Genomic DNA, 14,456 nt, shown 5'->3' with positions numbered 1-14,456 from the left:
ACCTCTATGATCTGAACAGTTTGCAGACTGAGAAGAGTTCTTTGCTACTCAGAATACAAGAGCTCGAGGAGAAGCTATGATGTGAACCCCGTCAAGAATAACGAGACCCAACAACGAAAGGGAACCCAAGATCGTTCTATGAACAGATTCGAATGGAAGACCTCGACCCGTTGTTAATGACAAACAAGAACCTCGGTATAAGGAAGACGCCACAAACGGTGGTGGAAACTCCGTTTGATAAGTCGAGATGAACGCCACGGGAAATCCCTATAAGTTTGAGTAGTTCTTCAAAGAACCAAAGAGAATAAACCTCACAAGTTTTATGAATAATCAATGTCTATCTTTTTCTTTACAACCACATGCTTAAATAGGCTTTACAAAAGACTAGCAAGCTCTTGCGGTCCAAGCAATTATTTGGGCAACAAACCCATTATGGCAAAACTTAGAAATATCAAAATCAAAATATACTTAAATATCTAACTTAAATAAGGCATGAAATCACTCTAAATATGGTACTCTTCATATTTCCATGTCAGTCCACCATCAATTTATTCTGCATCAATTTGGTTTAGATTTCCTGCGATTGTTTTCTTGCCAATTCTTAGCCTTGACCGGATCCTTCTAGAACTTGATTCAAGGTGGCAATTCTTTGTTGCCCACGTGGATCATGCTCAATGGGCCTCCACGAATTTGCTTGAGCCCATAACTCTTGGATGAGTCCGTTGAGCACATCCTTGAACTTCTTTGCTCGTGCTCTCGTAACCAGCCCAATTGGTACTTGAACGAGATCCTTCGAAGTGGTGCCTTGATCTCCATCAAGCTACTAGAGAAGCTGACTCGAATGCTGTCTATCCAGAAGAACCCAACTGACAAGACCGGTCTCGGGCTTGTAGCTTCCTCTTCTGATGCTCCTTCTACTTCAAAAACTGTATTTGTGAAACCTACAGTCCCAGAGCCTCCTCCCACTATTGAAGATAAAGGGAAGGACAAGGTCAATGATGACATCGCAGGCACTCAGAAGCCTCATTCCATTAGAAGACCTCCCATATGCCATCACTGCGGTCTTAGTGGGCATGTTCGACCTCAGTGCTCCCTCCTCAAAGCTCAGAAAGCCAAGGCAAAGAAAGAAATGCCCTGACAAGCTAATCATGGCACTAGACCTGCAGCCTAGTTTCAGACTTCATGGTATCAAGCGTCATACCATGAAGCTCCTTGGTCTCATGCACCACGATACCAGGCATCTCAGCATCAGTGGCCTCAGCCACGATTTGTACCTGCCAATCACAGAAGGTGAAAGAAGAACAGTACCACAGTGAGCCACCCTATCTGGATGCAGAGCATGATGGAGTGGATGATGTAGTCTTGCCAGCAACCACCTACAGGAAGGCAGGCTTGGGTCAAGAAGAACAATCATCCCATGAGGGGGAACAGACGCACCTAGCAGGTTCAGGTGTTCATGCCTAGGATTTGGTTCCTAATCCTACGGCATCAGGTTTGATTGCTTTTCTTATTTACTATACTTCATGCAATCTAGGAACCATTTGTGTTTTTGCCCCCTATTTCTCTTGAGAGAATTTTGCAGGTACTTGTTGGGGAAGACAGAAAAAGCAGGTCGAGTGACTGTTTTTCTGTATTGGCATCATCAGGTTTGATCATGCCTTGCATATGATGTTTTTCCATATTGCATTCTTTCAATAATATAAAAAAAAAAAAATTGGGGAGAATTTGCAGGATATTTTTCTCTTGGCATATTAGATAAATGCATGTGTTTTCTCCCGATATCTCAATTCTTTGGGTATAAATTTACTTTGCTTAGATATATTTGAGAGTTTCTGACTATAATTTGCCAAGTGTTTTCCTGTATATGCTAAAATAGAATAGCTTCTTTTCTCATGCGATGAAAAATGTGCACTATCCACGACTCCTCTAAAGGTACATCTTTCCTTCTCTGACTTTGTGTTTCTAGAATTTTTGGATAAGAGAAGAGGTCTTTGATAAGAAAGCCAAATTGACCACACGCTAGTTGAACCTAGAACCTAAAAACTCTGGCATTCTCTCTAGGTTGCAGCACCATAAGAATCAAGCAGTCAATCATATGAATTCGGTGCTTTAATTGTATGTTCACTACTTATGTGCTGATTTTGCTATATGCCTTGCCCTCTACGTGCAAGTAAAACATTTACTTTGTCCTTCATGGTACAAGTAAAACAATTTAGGTGCTGCATCTTAGGGGGAGTGTATCAGATGAGGGTGACTAGGCCCTAGTAAGTTATAAGGTTTGACTTTTGACTTATCTTCTTTGATTTTCTCTCTTGTCTAGAAAATCTTGTTGCTATTTGTCATGTCAATGAAAGTCATACCTTGTGGGTTAAGTCTTCACACACACGCATTGCATGGGTTGAGTTGCCTATTTAAAATTTTATATGTCCAAGAAAATATTTGTGCTGATTGTACTCTCATCTCTCTTTTATATCTCTGCCTAGTCTTGAGATGCTCTCTGAATGTGTTATCAGTAGATTATACATGCGTGTTCTGAAACTGACTTGAGAAAAATTGATTTCTGTAAATTTTTCCTCAGTTTTCTGATGTTTCAGTAGGAGCGTCCAGATGGTCCCTCTTGAAGTCCGGACAGGGATGGAGCTGAGTCGTCCGGACGGGATCTGTTTACGTAAAGAACTTACCAGAGGCGATTTTCTCACAAGCTCAATATTCCTCACAAAATTCGTGGTCTTCAGCATATAATTCTTTAATGTGTTCAAAACCAAGCAATTTTGCATCAAGTGTGGAGAGTAAGGCATACCTGCGAGAAAGTGCATCGGCGACTACATTCTCCTTACCTTGCTTGTACCGAATGACGTATGGAAACGTCTCTATGAACTCCACCCATCGCGCATGTCTTTTGTTTAGCTTGTGTTGGCCCTTCAAGTGTTTCAAGGACTCATGATCGGTGTGAATCACGAACTCCTTAGGCCATAGATAGTGTTGCCACGTCTCTAAAGCCCGAACCAATGCATACAACTCCTTATCATAAGTTGGGTAGTTTAAGGCTGCCCCGCTGAGTTTCTCGCTGAAGTAAGCAATTGGTCGTCCTTCTTGCATAAGAACGGCACCTATACCAATACCTGAAGCATCACATTCAATTTCAAACGTTTTTGAAAAGTTAGGTAAAGACAACAAAGGTGCGTTAGTCAGCTTCTCTTTGATTAATTGAAATGCTTTCTCTTGTTCTTCTCCCCACTGAAATCCAACGTTCTTCTTGATCACTTGGGTAAGCGGTGCGGCTAAGCTACTGAAGTCTCTCACGAATTGCCGGTAGAAACTAGCAAGTCCATGAAAACTACGAACATTACCAACACTTGTGGGGCTCGGCCAATCTTGGATTGCACGTACCTTCTCTTCATCAACCTGTATACCTTGTGCACTAACAACAAATCCCAAAAATACAAGCTTATCAGTGTGAAAAGTGCACTTCTTTAAATTAGCAAACAACTTTTCTTTCCTTAGCACATCTAAAACGGATTTCAAATGTACTACATGATCGTCTATGTTTTTGCTATAAATGAGTATATCATCAAAATAGACAACAACAAATCTGCCTATAAATGCATGCAAAACATGGTTCATAAGTTTCATAAAGGTGCTCGGAGCATTAGTCAAACCAAAAGGCATAACTAACCATTCATACAAACCATATTTTGTTTTAAAGGCAGTTTTCCATTCATCTCCTTCTTTTATCCTAATTTGATGATAACCACTTTTTAAATCAATCTTAGAAAATATGCAAGAACCATGCAGCTCATCTAACATATCATCTAAGTGTGGGATAGGATGACGATACTTTACCGTTATGTTGTTGATGGCTCGGCAATCAACGCACATTCTCCACGTCCCATCCTTCTTAGGTACAAGTAAGACCGGAACCGCACATGGGCTCATACTCTCCCTCACGTGCCCTTTCTCCAACAATTTACTTACCTGCCGTTGAAGCTCCTTTGTCTCCTCGGGATTGCTCCTATAAGCTGGTCGGTTTGGGATGGTTGCACCGGGAACTAAATCAATTTGATGTTCAATCCCTCGGATTGGAGGTAACCCATGTGGTGTTTCCTCGGGGAAGACATCCTCGTACTCCTGCAAAGAGAAACAATAGAACTAGGCAAAGCAAGGTCAAGTTCGTTATTGTTTAGGGATAAATACCTCAATGGTACCTGAGTTTTAACTGTTTTTAAATTTAGTACCTAAGTTTTATTTGGTATCACATATGATACCTAAATTATGAGTAAAAACCCAGTTGATACCTCTGTTAGATTTTCCATCCAACATTTAACGTCCAGCCACGTCATTGCCACATGGTGCCTTATTAACGCAACACTTGTCATCCTGGCCACATCATTTACCACGTAACTGCCATCTCTTGTTTGTCATGCCACATATATTCCTAATTAAAACAAGTTTTAATTAAACACCGTTTTCTTTCGAAAATTTATTACCGTGGGTTAAACTTATTGAACGACAGAGTTTGCGAACATAATTTGAACATTGCGAAAATCGGTCAAAACTAGGGTTCATCGTTCATCGGCCATTTCCCCCCAAATTGCAGAACCATCGGCCATTTCCCCCCAAATCGCAGAACCAACACCAACCAGATCTGGTGCTCCGGTCGACCGTTCTTCCCTAACCCCAAATCTGAATCATCGCAAGATCATGCCGAATTTAACTTCTCGTGGACGTAATTCCCCAAAAATGCCGAAAATCGTTGATTCCTAAACAACTTGGGTACGACTGTTTCTTTCCAAACGAAACACCGAATCTGCAGCAGATCAGGCCGATTTTTAGCTCCCTGTGGATGATACCAGTTGTTCCAAACGAGATGGCATCAAGTAGCCTACGAGATCGGAAAGGGAAGGAAGTTTCTCGTGGTATAGAGAAGGTTAGTTGTTTACATTTGTTTCGTTTGGATTTAAAAAAACATGTTTTTATTTTGGATTTAGATTAATGTTTGGTTTTTTCTTTGGATTTAGTCATCTTCTGGATCTTCGTCGGTGACCCGCAGAGAGGGGTCATATTACTGTTATTGCGATTTACCTGCACCATTGAAGACCTCCTGGACTACGGATAACCCTGGAAGAAGATTTTGGGGTTGCGCCACCTACAATTCAAGAGTAAGCATTTTTTATGATTGAAGTACTTCCTGATTGAGTGAGTTATTAATATACTTCAACATACAGACAAAATCTGCATGCAAATTTTTCAAATGGAAGGACAACCCAACTTGTGCAAGGGGTGAGGAGGTCTTAAAAGAGATTATGAAGAAGGTTAATGAGCTGGATGATGAAAATGGAAACTTGGTGGCAAAGATGAAAGACTTGGAGAATGAAAGGGACAGTTGTATGGAAAGGGTTAGGCAATTGCAGAAGGGAGATGATAAACGCATGGAAATCATCAATTGTCTAGAGAAGCAAAATGTCAACTATAGGGCAAGAGCGAAATTTCTGATGTATGCTTTGTCCCTGTCATGGGTTACCATGATGTTGATTGGTTGTGTTGCACTTATGAAGTGAATTGTAAAAGATATTCATATATGTATGGGACTTATGTAAAAAAGTTTAGTTTATGTCTTGTGCACCTAATTTTATTCAATGTGGTTTATCATCAATGTCTGAAAGTTACGATTTTGGTATCTGATTAAAAAAGTACCACTATTGGTACCTATGTTTTATACTTGTATCACAAATAGTACTTCAGTTTTAACATTGTGCTTTTTTTGATACCTAAGTTTTACTCATTTTTCTAAAATGGTACCCCATCAGTATTTCACATAACACAGTAAAAAAAAAAAAAAAAAAAAAGTCCAAAAGACCCAGCTCATTAGGGTTGGTGCAAAGAACATCGGTCGAAGTCACGGTCGACCGATAGGTTGTTGTATGGGCTCGTAGCTACTTCTACTCTATAAATAGTACTTATACTTTAGTTTAGGTCTTGTGCACCTAATTTTATTCAATGCGGTCTATCATCAATGTCTACAAGTTACGATTTTGGTATCGATTTGATATAAAAAAGTATCACTAATTGGTACCTATATTTTAAACTTGTAACAAAAATAGTACTTAAGTTTTAACATTTGTGCCTTTTTTGGTACCTAAGTTTTACTCATTTTTCTCAAATAGTACCTCAGCAGTAATAAGTAATCCAGATTACAAACACGACAATAAAATGGTACCACAATAAAACAAAAAGTCATCTGTTCATCAACAAAAAGTTACATGTTCATCAACAAAACAGTATCACAATAACTAACCACTTTTTAAATCAATCTTAGAAAATATGCAAGAACCATGCAGCTCATCTAACATATCATCTAAGCGTGGGATAGGATGACGATACTTTACAGTTATGTTGTTGATGGCTCGGCAATCAACGCACATTCTCCACGTCCCATCCTTCTTAGGTACAAGTAAGACCGGAACCGCACATGGGCTCATGCTCTCCCTCACGTGCCCTTTCTCCAACAATTCACTTACCTGCCGTTGAAGCTCCTTTGTCTCCTCGGGATTGCTCCTATAAGCTGGTCGGTTTGGGATGGTTGCACCGGGAACTAAATCAATTTGATGTTCAATCCCTCGGATTGGAGGTAACCAATGTGGTGTTTCCTCGGGGAAGACATCCTCGTACTCCTGCAAAAGAGAAACAATAGAACTAGGCAAAGCAAGGTCAAGTTCGTTATTGTTTAAAAGTGCCTCTTTGTACAAAAGTACAATCATCGGCTGTTTTGAAAACATTGCCCACTTGATCTCACTCACTTTTGCATAAAAATTCTTTTGTTTTCTCTCTGATTTTCTCTCAAGGGCCGAACTTTGATTTTCTTTCTCTCTCTCATTTTTCTCGGCCTCTCTGTTTTTCACTCTTTTTCTTTTGCTCACTCTCTTTCTTTTGATCACTCTCCTTTTGTAATCTCACTTGATCCTCGTATACTTGCTGCGGTGTCAATGGTACAAGAGTGATTGATCGTTGATTAAGTACAAAAGAGTACTTGTTCGTAAAGCCATCATGCTTCACTTGCCTATCGAATTGCCATGGATGCCCTAGCAATAAGTGTCCCGCCTGCATCGGTACTACATCACACAACACTTCATCTTCATATTTACCGATTCTAAATGCAACTAACACTTGCTTGTTCACCCTTATCTCACCACTATCATTTAGCCATTGCAACTTGTACGGTCTAGGGTGCTTTATCATGGGCAATCCCAATTTCTCCACCATAATTGTGCTTGCAACATTAGTACAACTACTACCATCAATAATCACACTACATACCTTGTCTTTAACGTAGCACCTTGTGTGAAAGATGTTCTCCCGCTGTACTTCATCAACTCCTTTTGCTTGCAAGCTCAATGCTCTTCTCGCCACCAATGTCAATGCGTCAGGGGCTAAATACTCCTCATCGGAAACATCCTCCAATGGCGGCATGTTGTCGGTGTCGGAATCTTCATTATCGGTCACAATTTCTCCATTGGCTTGCAACACCATGGCTTGCTTGTTTGGACATTGACTTGCTATGTGGCCCCTGCCTTGACATCTAAAACACTTAATATCACGATTCCTAGAGGTAGAGGCTTCGGTTTTACCTTGAGGAACGTGGCTGGTGGTCACGGACTTAGGCTCGGGTTTGGGCATTTGTGACTTGTCCAGCAGCTTGGCTTGACTCAATTTCCAAGAGGTAGAACTAGAGTTATGGCCTGCACGTGTCCCACTCCCTCTCTTGAGTTGTTGTTCCACTTTGATAGCCATATGCACCATATCTTCCAATTCCACATAATGCTGCATCTCTACCTTATCATGGATCTCCCGGTTTAAGCCAAGTAAAAATCTAGCCATTGTAGCCTCCCGATCTTCCTCTACATTAGCGCGGATCATAGCAATCTCCATCTCCTTGTAGTAATCCTCTACGCTTCGACTCCCTTGTCTAAGACCTTGTAGCCTTTTGTACAACTCTCGATAGTAGTAACTTGGAACGAACCGTTTTCTCATCACTACTTTCATCTCCTCCCATGTGTCTATTGGGCGTTCTCTATTCCGCCTCCTGTTTATCACAAGCTGATCCCACCAAGTAATAGCATATTCAGAAAATTCAATCACAGCTAATTTTACCTTCTTTGTCTCGGAGTAGTTGTGACAATCAAACACGAACTCCATCTTCTTCTCCCATTCAAGATATGCCTCAGGATCAAATCTACCTTGAAAGGACGGAATCTTCATCTTAATACCACCCAAGTTGTTATCTTCACGATTCCTAGCTTCTCTAAATCTTCCTCCAGGTCTCCTATTGTTAACAATGGAACCCCGATCTTCTTCTTCATCAAAATCAGACCCATAACGCTCTTCATCCTCCTCCCTAGGTGGAACTCTTTCCCTTCTACGAAAATTACGACCGTTTTGTGGTTGCTCCTCACGTCTATTCTCCATCTGATCTATTCGTTCGTAAACCTGCTCCATCTCCATCTTCATCACTCGCCTCATCTCACTCATCATGGCCTCCATAAACATTTTCTTATCGGCCAATTTTATATCACCTTCGACAATGCTCTTACCACTATCGTGAGACATGATTGCTGCAAAACAAAGGTTAGAAAGAAAAAAAAGATCCTCACGAATCACTCCCTTACGTGTTTACACTCAAGAAGGTGGATCACTCTCCACTCGTGTTTCACTCAAAATAATATGGCTTTTACCCTCTGATGTTCTCACCACTCTTGCCTTTTTCCACTCGATAATTCTCTCTTAGTTCTTTTGAAACTAAACAAACAACTCAAAATTTCCAGCAACAATTCACCCAGAACTACTCAAGGAATTTCATATTTGAACACAAAGAATATGGAAATTTTCAGATTAGAAATAGAAGGAATATGACAGTTTGGAATTTTGGAAGCACAGAATAATGAATTAAAGCAAAGATTCGCGTAATCAATTAAGAATGGAATTCAAATCTGAAAAATTAAAGCAAAGATTCGCGAAAATCACAAATCTTAATTTTGACACGATTTTTTTTTTTTTTTTTTTTTTTTTTTTTTTTTTATGATTAGCAACTGGCTTTTTTTAAGAATAATGAAATAAAATTTCAAAATAGTGATGTGAAGGGATATGCAAACCTGAACTAGAAACTGAGCTTTGATACCAAATGATGTGAACCCCGTCAAGAATAACGAGACCCAACAACGAAAGGGAACCCAAGACCGTTCTAAGGACAGATTCGAATGGAAAAACCTCGACCCGTTGTTTATGACAAACAAGAACCTCGGTATAAGGAAGACGCCACAAACGGTGGTGGAAATTCCGTTTGATAAGTCGAGATGAACGCCATGGGAAATCCCGATAAGTTCGAGTAGTTCTTCAAAGAACCAAAGAGAATAAAACCTCACAAGTTTTATGAATCATCAATGTCTCCTCGATTACATGGTAGGTACACCTATTTATACAAGAAAATTACTTGCGGAGAAAGTAGTTCTAATCCTAATAAGTAAACAAATCAATTCCTAGCAAGGAAAGAAAATAAATAAAGATCTTAGGTAGGTAAAGAAAATAAGTCTTGCAATCCGATCCTTCTAAATTAACGAACAATCTCAACAGTTCTTAGCCTTGACCGGATCCTTCTAGAACTTGAATCAAGGTGACAATTCTTTGTTGCCCATGTGGATCATGCTTAATGGGCCTCCCCGAATTTGCTTGAGCCCATATCTCTTGGATGAGTCCGTTGAGCACATCCTTGAACTTCTTTGCTTGTGCTCTCGTAACCGGCCCAATCGGTACTTGAACGAGATCCTTCAAAGCGGTGCCTTGATCTCCATCAAACTCTATCTTAGGGGTTGGCCCTAAGGTAAAGGATTCCATTGAAGACCCCTTCAAGTAGGAGACCTGGTTGGGAGGCGTTCGTGTCAAGTTACACGTTTGAGAGCAAAGTACGACCACTGCATCAGGGGTATGTGCGTGAGCATTGCAAGTACTTATTGGGGAAGACAGAAAAAGCAGGTCAGGCAACTGTTTTTCTATATTGGCATCATCGAGATTTCACAAGTTTGATCTTGCCATGCATATGATGTTATTTCCATAATGCATTTTTTAAAAAAAAAAAAAAAAAAAAAATGGGGTAGAAATTACAGGGAATTTTTTCCTTGGCATTTCAGATATTGCATGTGTTTTCACTCGATATCCCAATTCATTATGCATTAATCTACTTTGCTTAGATATGATTGAGAGTTTATAACGATATCTACCAAATGTTTTTCCTATATATGCAAAAGTTGGATAGCTTCCTTTCTCATGCAATGAAAATGTACACTATCCAAGACTCCCCTAAAGGTACATCTTTCCTTCTCTGACTTTTTGTTTCTAGAGATTCTGGATAAGAGAAGAGGTTTTTGATAAGATGGCCAAATTGACCAAATGCTAGTTGAACCTAGAACCTAAAAATTCTGGCACTTTCTCTAGGTTGCATCATCAAAAGAATCAAGCAGTTACCATCATGAATTATGTATTATATATGCATATTTTCTGCTTAAGTGCTAAATTACCTTGTCCTTCGTGGTGCAAGTAAAATATTTACCTTGTCCTTCATGTTACAAGTAAAACAATTGGATACTGCATCTTCGGGGGAGTGTATCATATGAGGGTGGCTAGGTCCTAGTAAGTTATAAGGTTTGACTTTTGACTAATCTTCACTGATTTTCTCTCTTGTCTAGAAAATCTGGTTGCATTTTGTCATTTCAGTGAAAGTCATACCTTGTGGGAAAAGTCTTCACACACACACACACACACACACACACATTGCATGAGTTGAGTTGTCTATTTAAATTTTCTGTCTACAAGAAAATATTTGTGTTGATTGAAATCTGAACTCTCTCTTATATCTCTGCTTAGTTTTGAGATGCTATTTGATTGTGCTATCAGTTGATTATACATGTGTGTTCTGCAGCTGACCTTAGGAAAATTAATTTATGCAAATGTTTCCTTAGTTTTCTGCATTTTCAGTGTGGAGCGTTCGGATGGCCTCTCTTTGCGTTCAGACGGGTGTAGATCAGACGTCTGGATGGTGTTGATTCAAATCCAGTCGTCCGGACGCCGATCATCATGGTCCGGACGCGAGAGTGTATCAAATATGGAAATTGCGTGCATCAGATCGACCGTCCGGACGGAGGCAGTCCGGAAATTCTGGTGGCTGTCCGGACACTCAAATTATAGTATTTTTTCTAAGCTTTCCAATGACATCGATTTTGTCCCAATCCGATATTTGAGTAAAATGTTATGACCAAAATACCGGACGGCTTGGCTGAGCGTCCGGATGGTCAACTGCAACCTTCTCTCAAAGATAGCGCTGAAAGCTTCCATAACAAGGCCGCGTCCGGACGGTGTTGCCCTAGCGTCCAGACGGTTACACTTCGGCTGCACGAAATTACCATAATAAGGCTTGGAGCGTCCGGACCTTGAAGGCTAACGTCCGGATGGTTGAACTGGTGCACGGAATTTCCATATATGAAGCTTGATCGTCCGGACCATGAAGGCTGACGTCCGGACGGTGGAACTTGGTATGCACGTTCTTGCCTTATAGAGGACATTGTCCGGACGGGATCACACAACGTCCGGACGGTAGCAGCCTTCTTCCCATAACTGTATCTTGAGGCAGAAACCCTAATGCTTGTCAAACACTGAAAGGCATCCGGACGGTATAGGCACGTCGTCCGGACAAATGCACTGGAACACTGGATCTTCTCGAACTCTGAATAGCGTCCGGACGATTTTCCATTACGTCCGGACAGATGAAACCTTGAACTGTTCGAAGCTTCTAGACATTGATGGGCGTCCGGACGGAAAGATCTCATCGTCTGGACGGATGTTGCTGACTGATGAGCGTCCGGACTGAATACCACGTCGTCCGAACGGTTGACAAGGAACTGAAATAAATCCTTAAAAATTTTACAAAATCTTCTCGAAGAACATAGCTGAAGAGTATACTCTGGATAAAGCAGCATCCCTGTGAAAGCAGCAACATTACATAGAAGTGATTTTGTCCAACAGAATGCAGCCAACACAAAAACTAACAAACTCCCACTTTGGCCATTCTGGGACAAAAATCACTTGACCGGTTAAAAATATAATCCCGGTCCAAATAAAAAATTACTTCCCCTTTTTGTCACAAAGGGACAAAGGGTAAAACAGAGTAATGAGAAAAACCACACAACAATTACTCCCCCTCAATGTCTCAGAAGTACAAGGGTAAATAGAGTAATAATATCCACAGACAAAAAACTTTCTAAAATCCAAAACAATAGGAAACTAGAGAAAAGTCTGCAAGTGGCCCAAAAGAGGGGGACATAAATCCTCCAAGTATCAAATCCCAAGACCTTTAAATATTGAACATCCGACTTCAACAATAGTCAGTTTTCCAAAGGATGCATTTGTCAATCACTGTGCTAGGAGCCGCTGGATGTCGTATTCCTGAGTCAAAACCAATCAGAAATATCTCCAAAAATACCATTAGATCCTGTTAGTTCCAAAAATATTGTGGTATTTAAGACGGCTGTGAAATGGATGCCAAAGAAAAATATAAGCAATGCAGCTACTCATAAGGCATAAATATATCATGATTAGCCCAACACATAGACATAGAAGGATTTTCATGCACACTATCTCAAGAAAATATCCCAACAAATATTCCAATATTCTAAAAGCACAAAGGCTTAAAAAAAATAACGGAAGACACAATGAAGATCATGGGATGATAAGAGATGTGCAACAAATACCAAAATCTCGAGAGAAACCCACGAGAAAAACACACAACATGCCATGATAAATCAAAAAGTGCATAGATGTGTGTATGGCAAAAAAAAAGACGCTAGTCCTAAACCTGTAGAGATCCTGTTCGGATGTGTCACTTAACCATCTGGATGACAACTGCTAGATCAGCATATGGTAAGACTGCGCTCGTCCGGATGTAAGAGTAGGTCCATCCGGACGCTTCACACTGAAAATCTGAAACTGGAGAAAAATTTGCAAAAAAATATTTTTCGCAAAAGTTAGCTTCAGAACACGCGTGTATAATCAACTGATAAAACAGTCAAATAGCATTGCAGAAATATGCAAAGATATAAATGAGAGTTAAGTATTCAATAAGCACAAATTTCCCTGCAGATAGAAATTTTAAATAGATTGCTCAACTCATGCAATGCGTGTGTGTGTGAAGACTTTCTCAATAAGGTATGAAATTCACTGATATGACAAAAAGCAACCAAATTTTCCAAACAAGAGAGAAAATTAATGAAAGATCAGTCAAAATTTAAACCTTATCTTTCTAGGGCCTAGCCACCCTCATCTAATACACTCCCCCTAAGATGCAGCACCTAATTGTTTTACTTTTACCATGAAGGACAAAGTAAAATTTTTACTTGCATGTAGAGGGCAAGGCAGATAGCAAACTCAGCACATAAGCAGTGAATATACAATTTAAAAGCGCATAATGCATATGATTTACTGCTTGATTCTTATGGTGCTGCAATCCTAGAGAGTGCCAGAATTTTTAGGCTCTAGGTTCAACTAGCATGTGGTCAATTTGACCATCTTAATCAAAGACCGCTTCTCTTATCTAGAATTTTTAGAAACAAAAAGTCAGAGAAGGAAAAGATGTACCTTAGGGGATTCTTAGTTAGTGCACATTTTCATTGCATGAGGAAAGTAACTATCTATCATTAAGATGCAATAGGAAAACTTAGCAGATATCATGCATAAACTCTCAATCATATATAAGCATATTTAATCAATGCACAATGAATTGAGATATCAGGCAAAAACACATGCAAAATCTGAAAAGCTATCAAAAGAAAGAAATAAAGTTCCGCATCTTCTCCCCAAATTTATTATTTTATTTATTATTTTTTTTTGTTGAAAAACAATAAACAGAAAAACAACAAAGACATGTTTATGGAAAAGGAAATGACTAATCCCAGAATGTAAGGTAAACCAAACATGTCCTCATGGAGAGAGGTTTAAGAAATACCAAGACAGAAAAGCAGCTGCCCGACGTGCTTCAACTGTCATCCCCAAAAGAAAATATCTGTAGATGTTTCTCAAGACAACAAGAGAAAATATGTTGAGAAAATAAACAGTTCCTCAAACAGAATGCAAGGCATGAGTATGATATGACAAGATAAACAATGCAATGCAAACATACCTGACATGCACTAGGATTTAGGAACCAAAATCCTAGGCATGGGAGACCTCACCTACTAGGTGAGTCCACTCCCCCTTAAGGGGTGAATTGTCTCATCCTTCCTTACCCATACCTTCTTTACCTGTGAGGCAGGGGTATGAGCCATGTTCCAATTGATCAGTCTGACTAGGACATTCTTCATCATGTTGACAAGCCCTTCATTGGTCTGATTCTTCTTGGGCTTGTGAGGCTTCACTTTGAA

The 14,456-nt window shown here is 39.9% G+C and overlaps 1 protein-coding gene across 1 annotated transcript; it reads left to right on the top strand.

Annotated features, from left to right (window-relative positions):
• Positions 1 to 4,192: 4,192 nt before the first annotated feature.
• LOC133872383 (uncharacterized) lies at positions 4,193 to 5,575 on the top strand. Its single transcript, XM_062309881.1, has 3 exons — positions 4,193 to 4,927; positions 5,019 to 5,159; positions 5,226 to 5,575. The coding sequence occupies exons 1-3, from the start codon at positions 4,844 to 4,846 to the stop codon at positions 5,556 to 5,558; spliced, it is 558 nt and encodes a 185-aa protein (XP_062165865.1). The 5' UTR covers positions 4,193 to 4,843; the 3' UTR covers positions 5,559 to 5,575.
• The last annotated feature ends 8,881 nt before the right edge of the window (positions 5,576 to 14,456 follow it).

The sequence above is a fragment of the Alnus glutinosa genome, chromosome 7 (genome assembly GCF_958979055.1).
Source record: "Alnus glutinosa chromosome 7, dhAlnGlut1.1, whole genome shotgun sequence".
Lineage (NCBI taxonomy): Eukaryota > Viridiplantae > Streptophyta > Magnoliopsida > Fagales > Betulaceae > Alnus > Alnus glutinosa.
Note: the sequence above shows the minus strand (reverse complement) of the source record. Positions and strands in the feature narration are given on the sequence as shown.

Bases quoted from the DNA above. Each gene is read 5' to 3' on its own strand.
- LOC133872383 (XM_062309881.1), top strand. From the start codon at position 4,844: ATGATACCAGTTGTTCCAAACGAGATGGCATCAAGTAGCCTACGAGAT. The intron at 4,928-5,018 runs GTTAGTTGTTTA...CTTTGGATTTAG, and splicing joins TTTCTCGTGGTATAGAGAAG to TCATCTTCTGGATCTTCGTC. The intron at 5,160-5,225 runs GTAAGCATTTTT...TTCAACATACAG, and splicing joins GCGCCACCTACAATTCAAGA to ACAAAATCTGCATGCAAATT.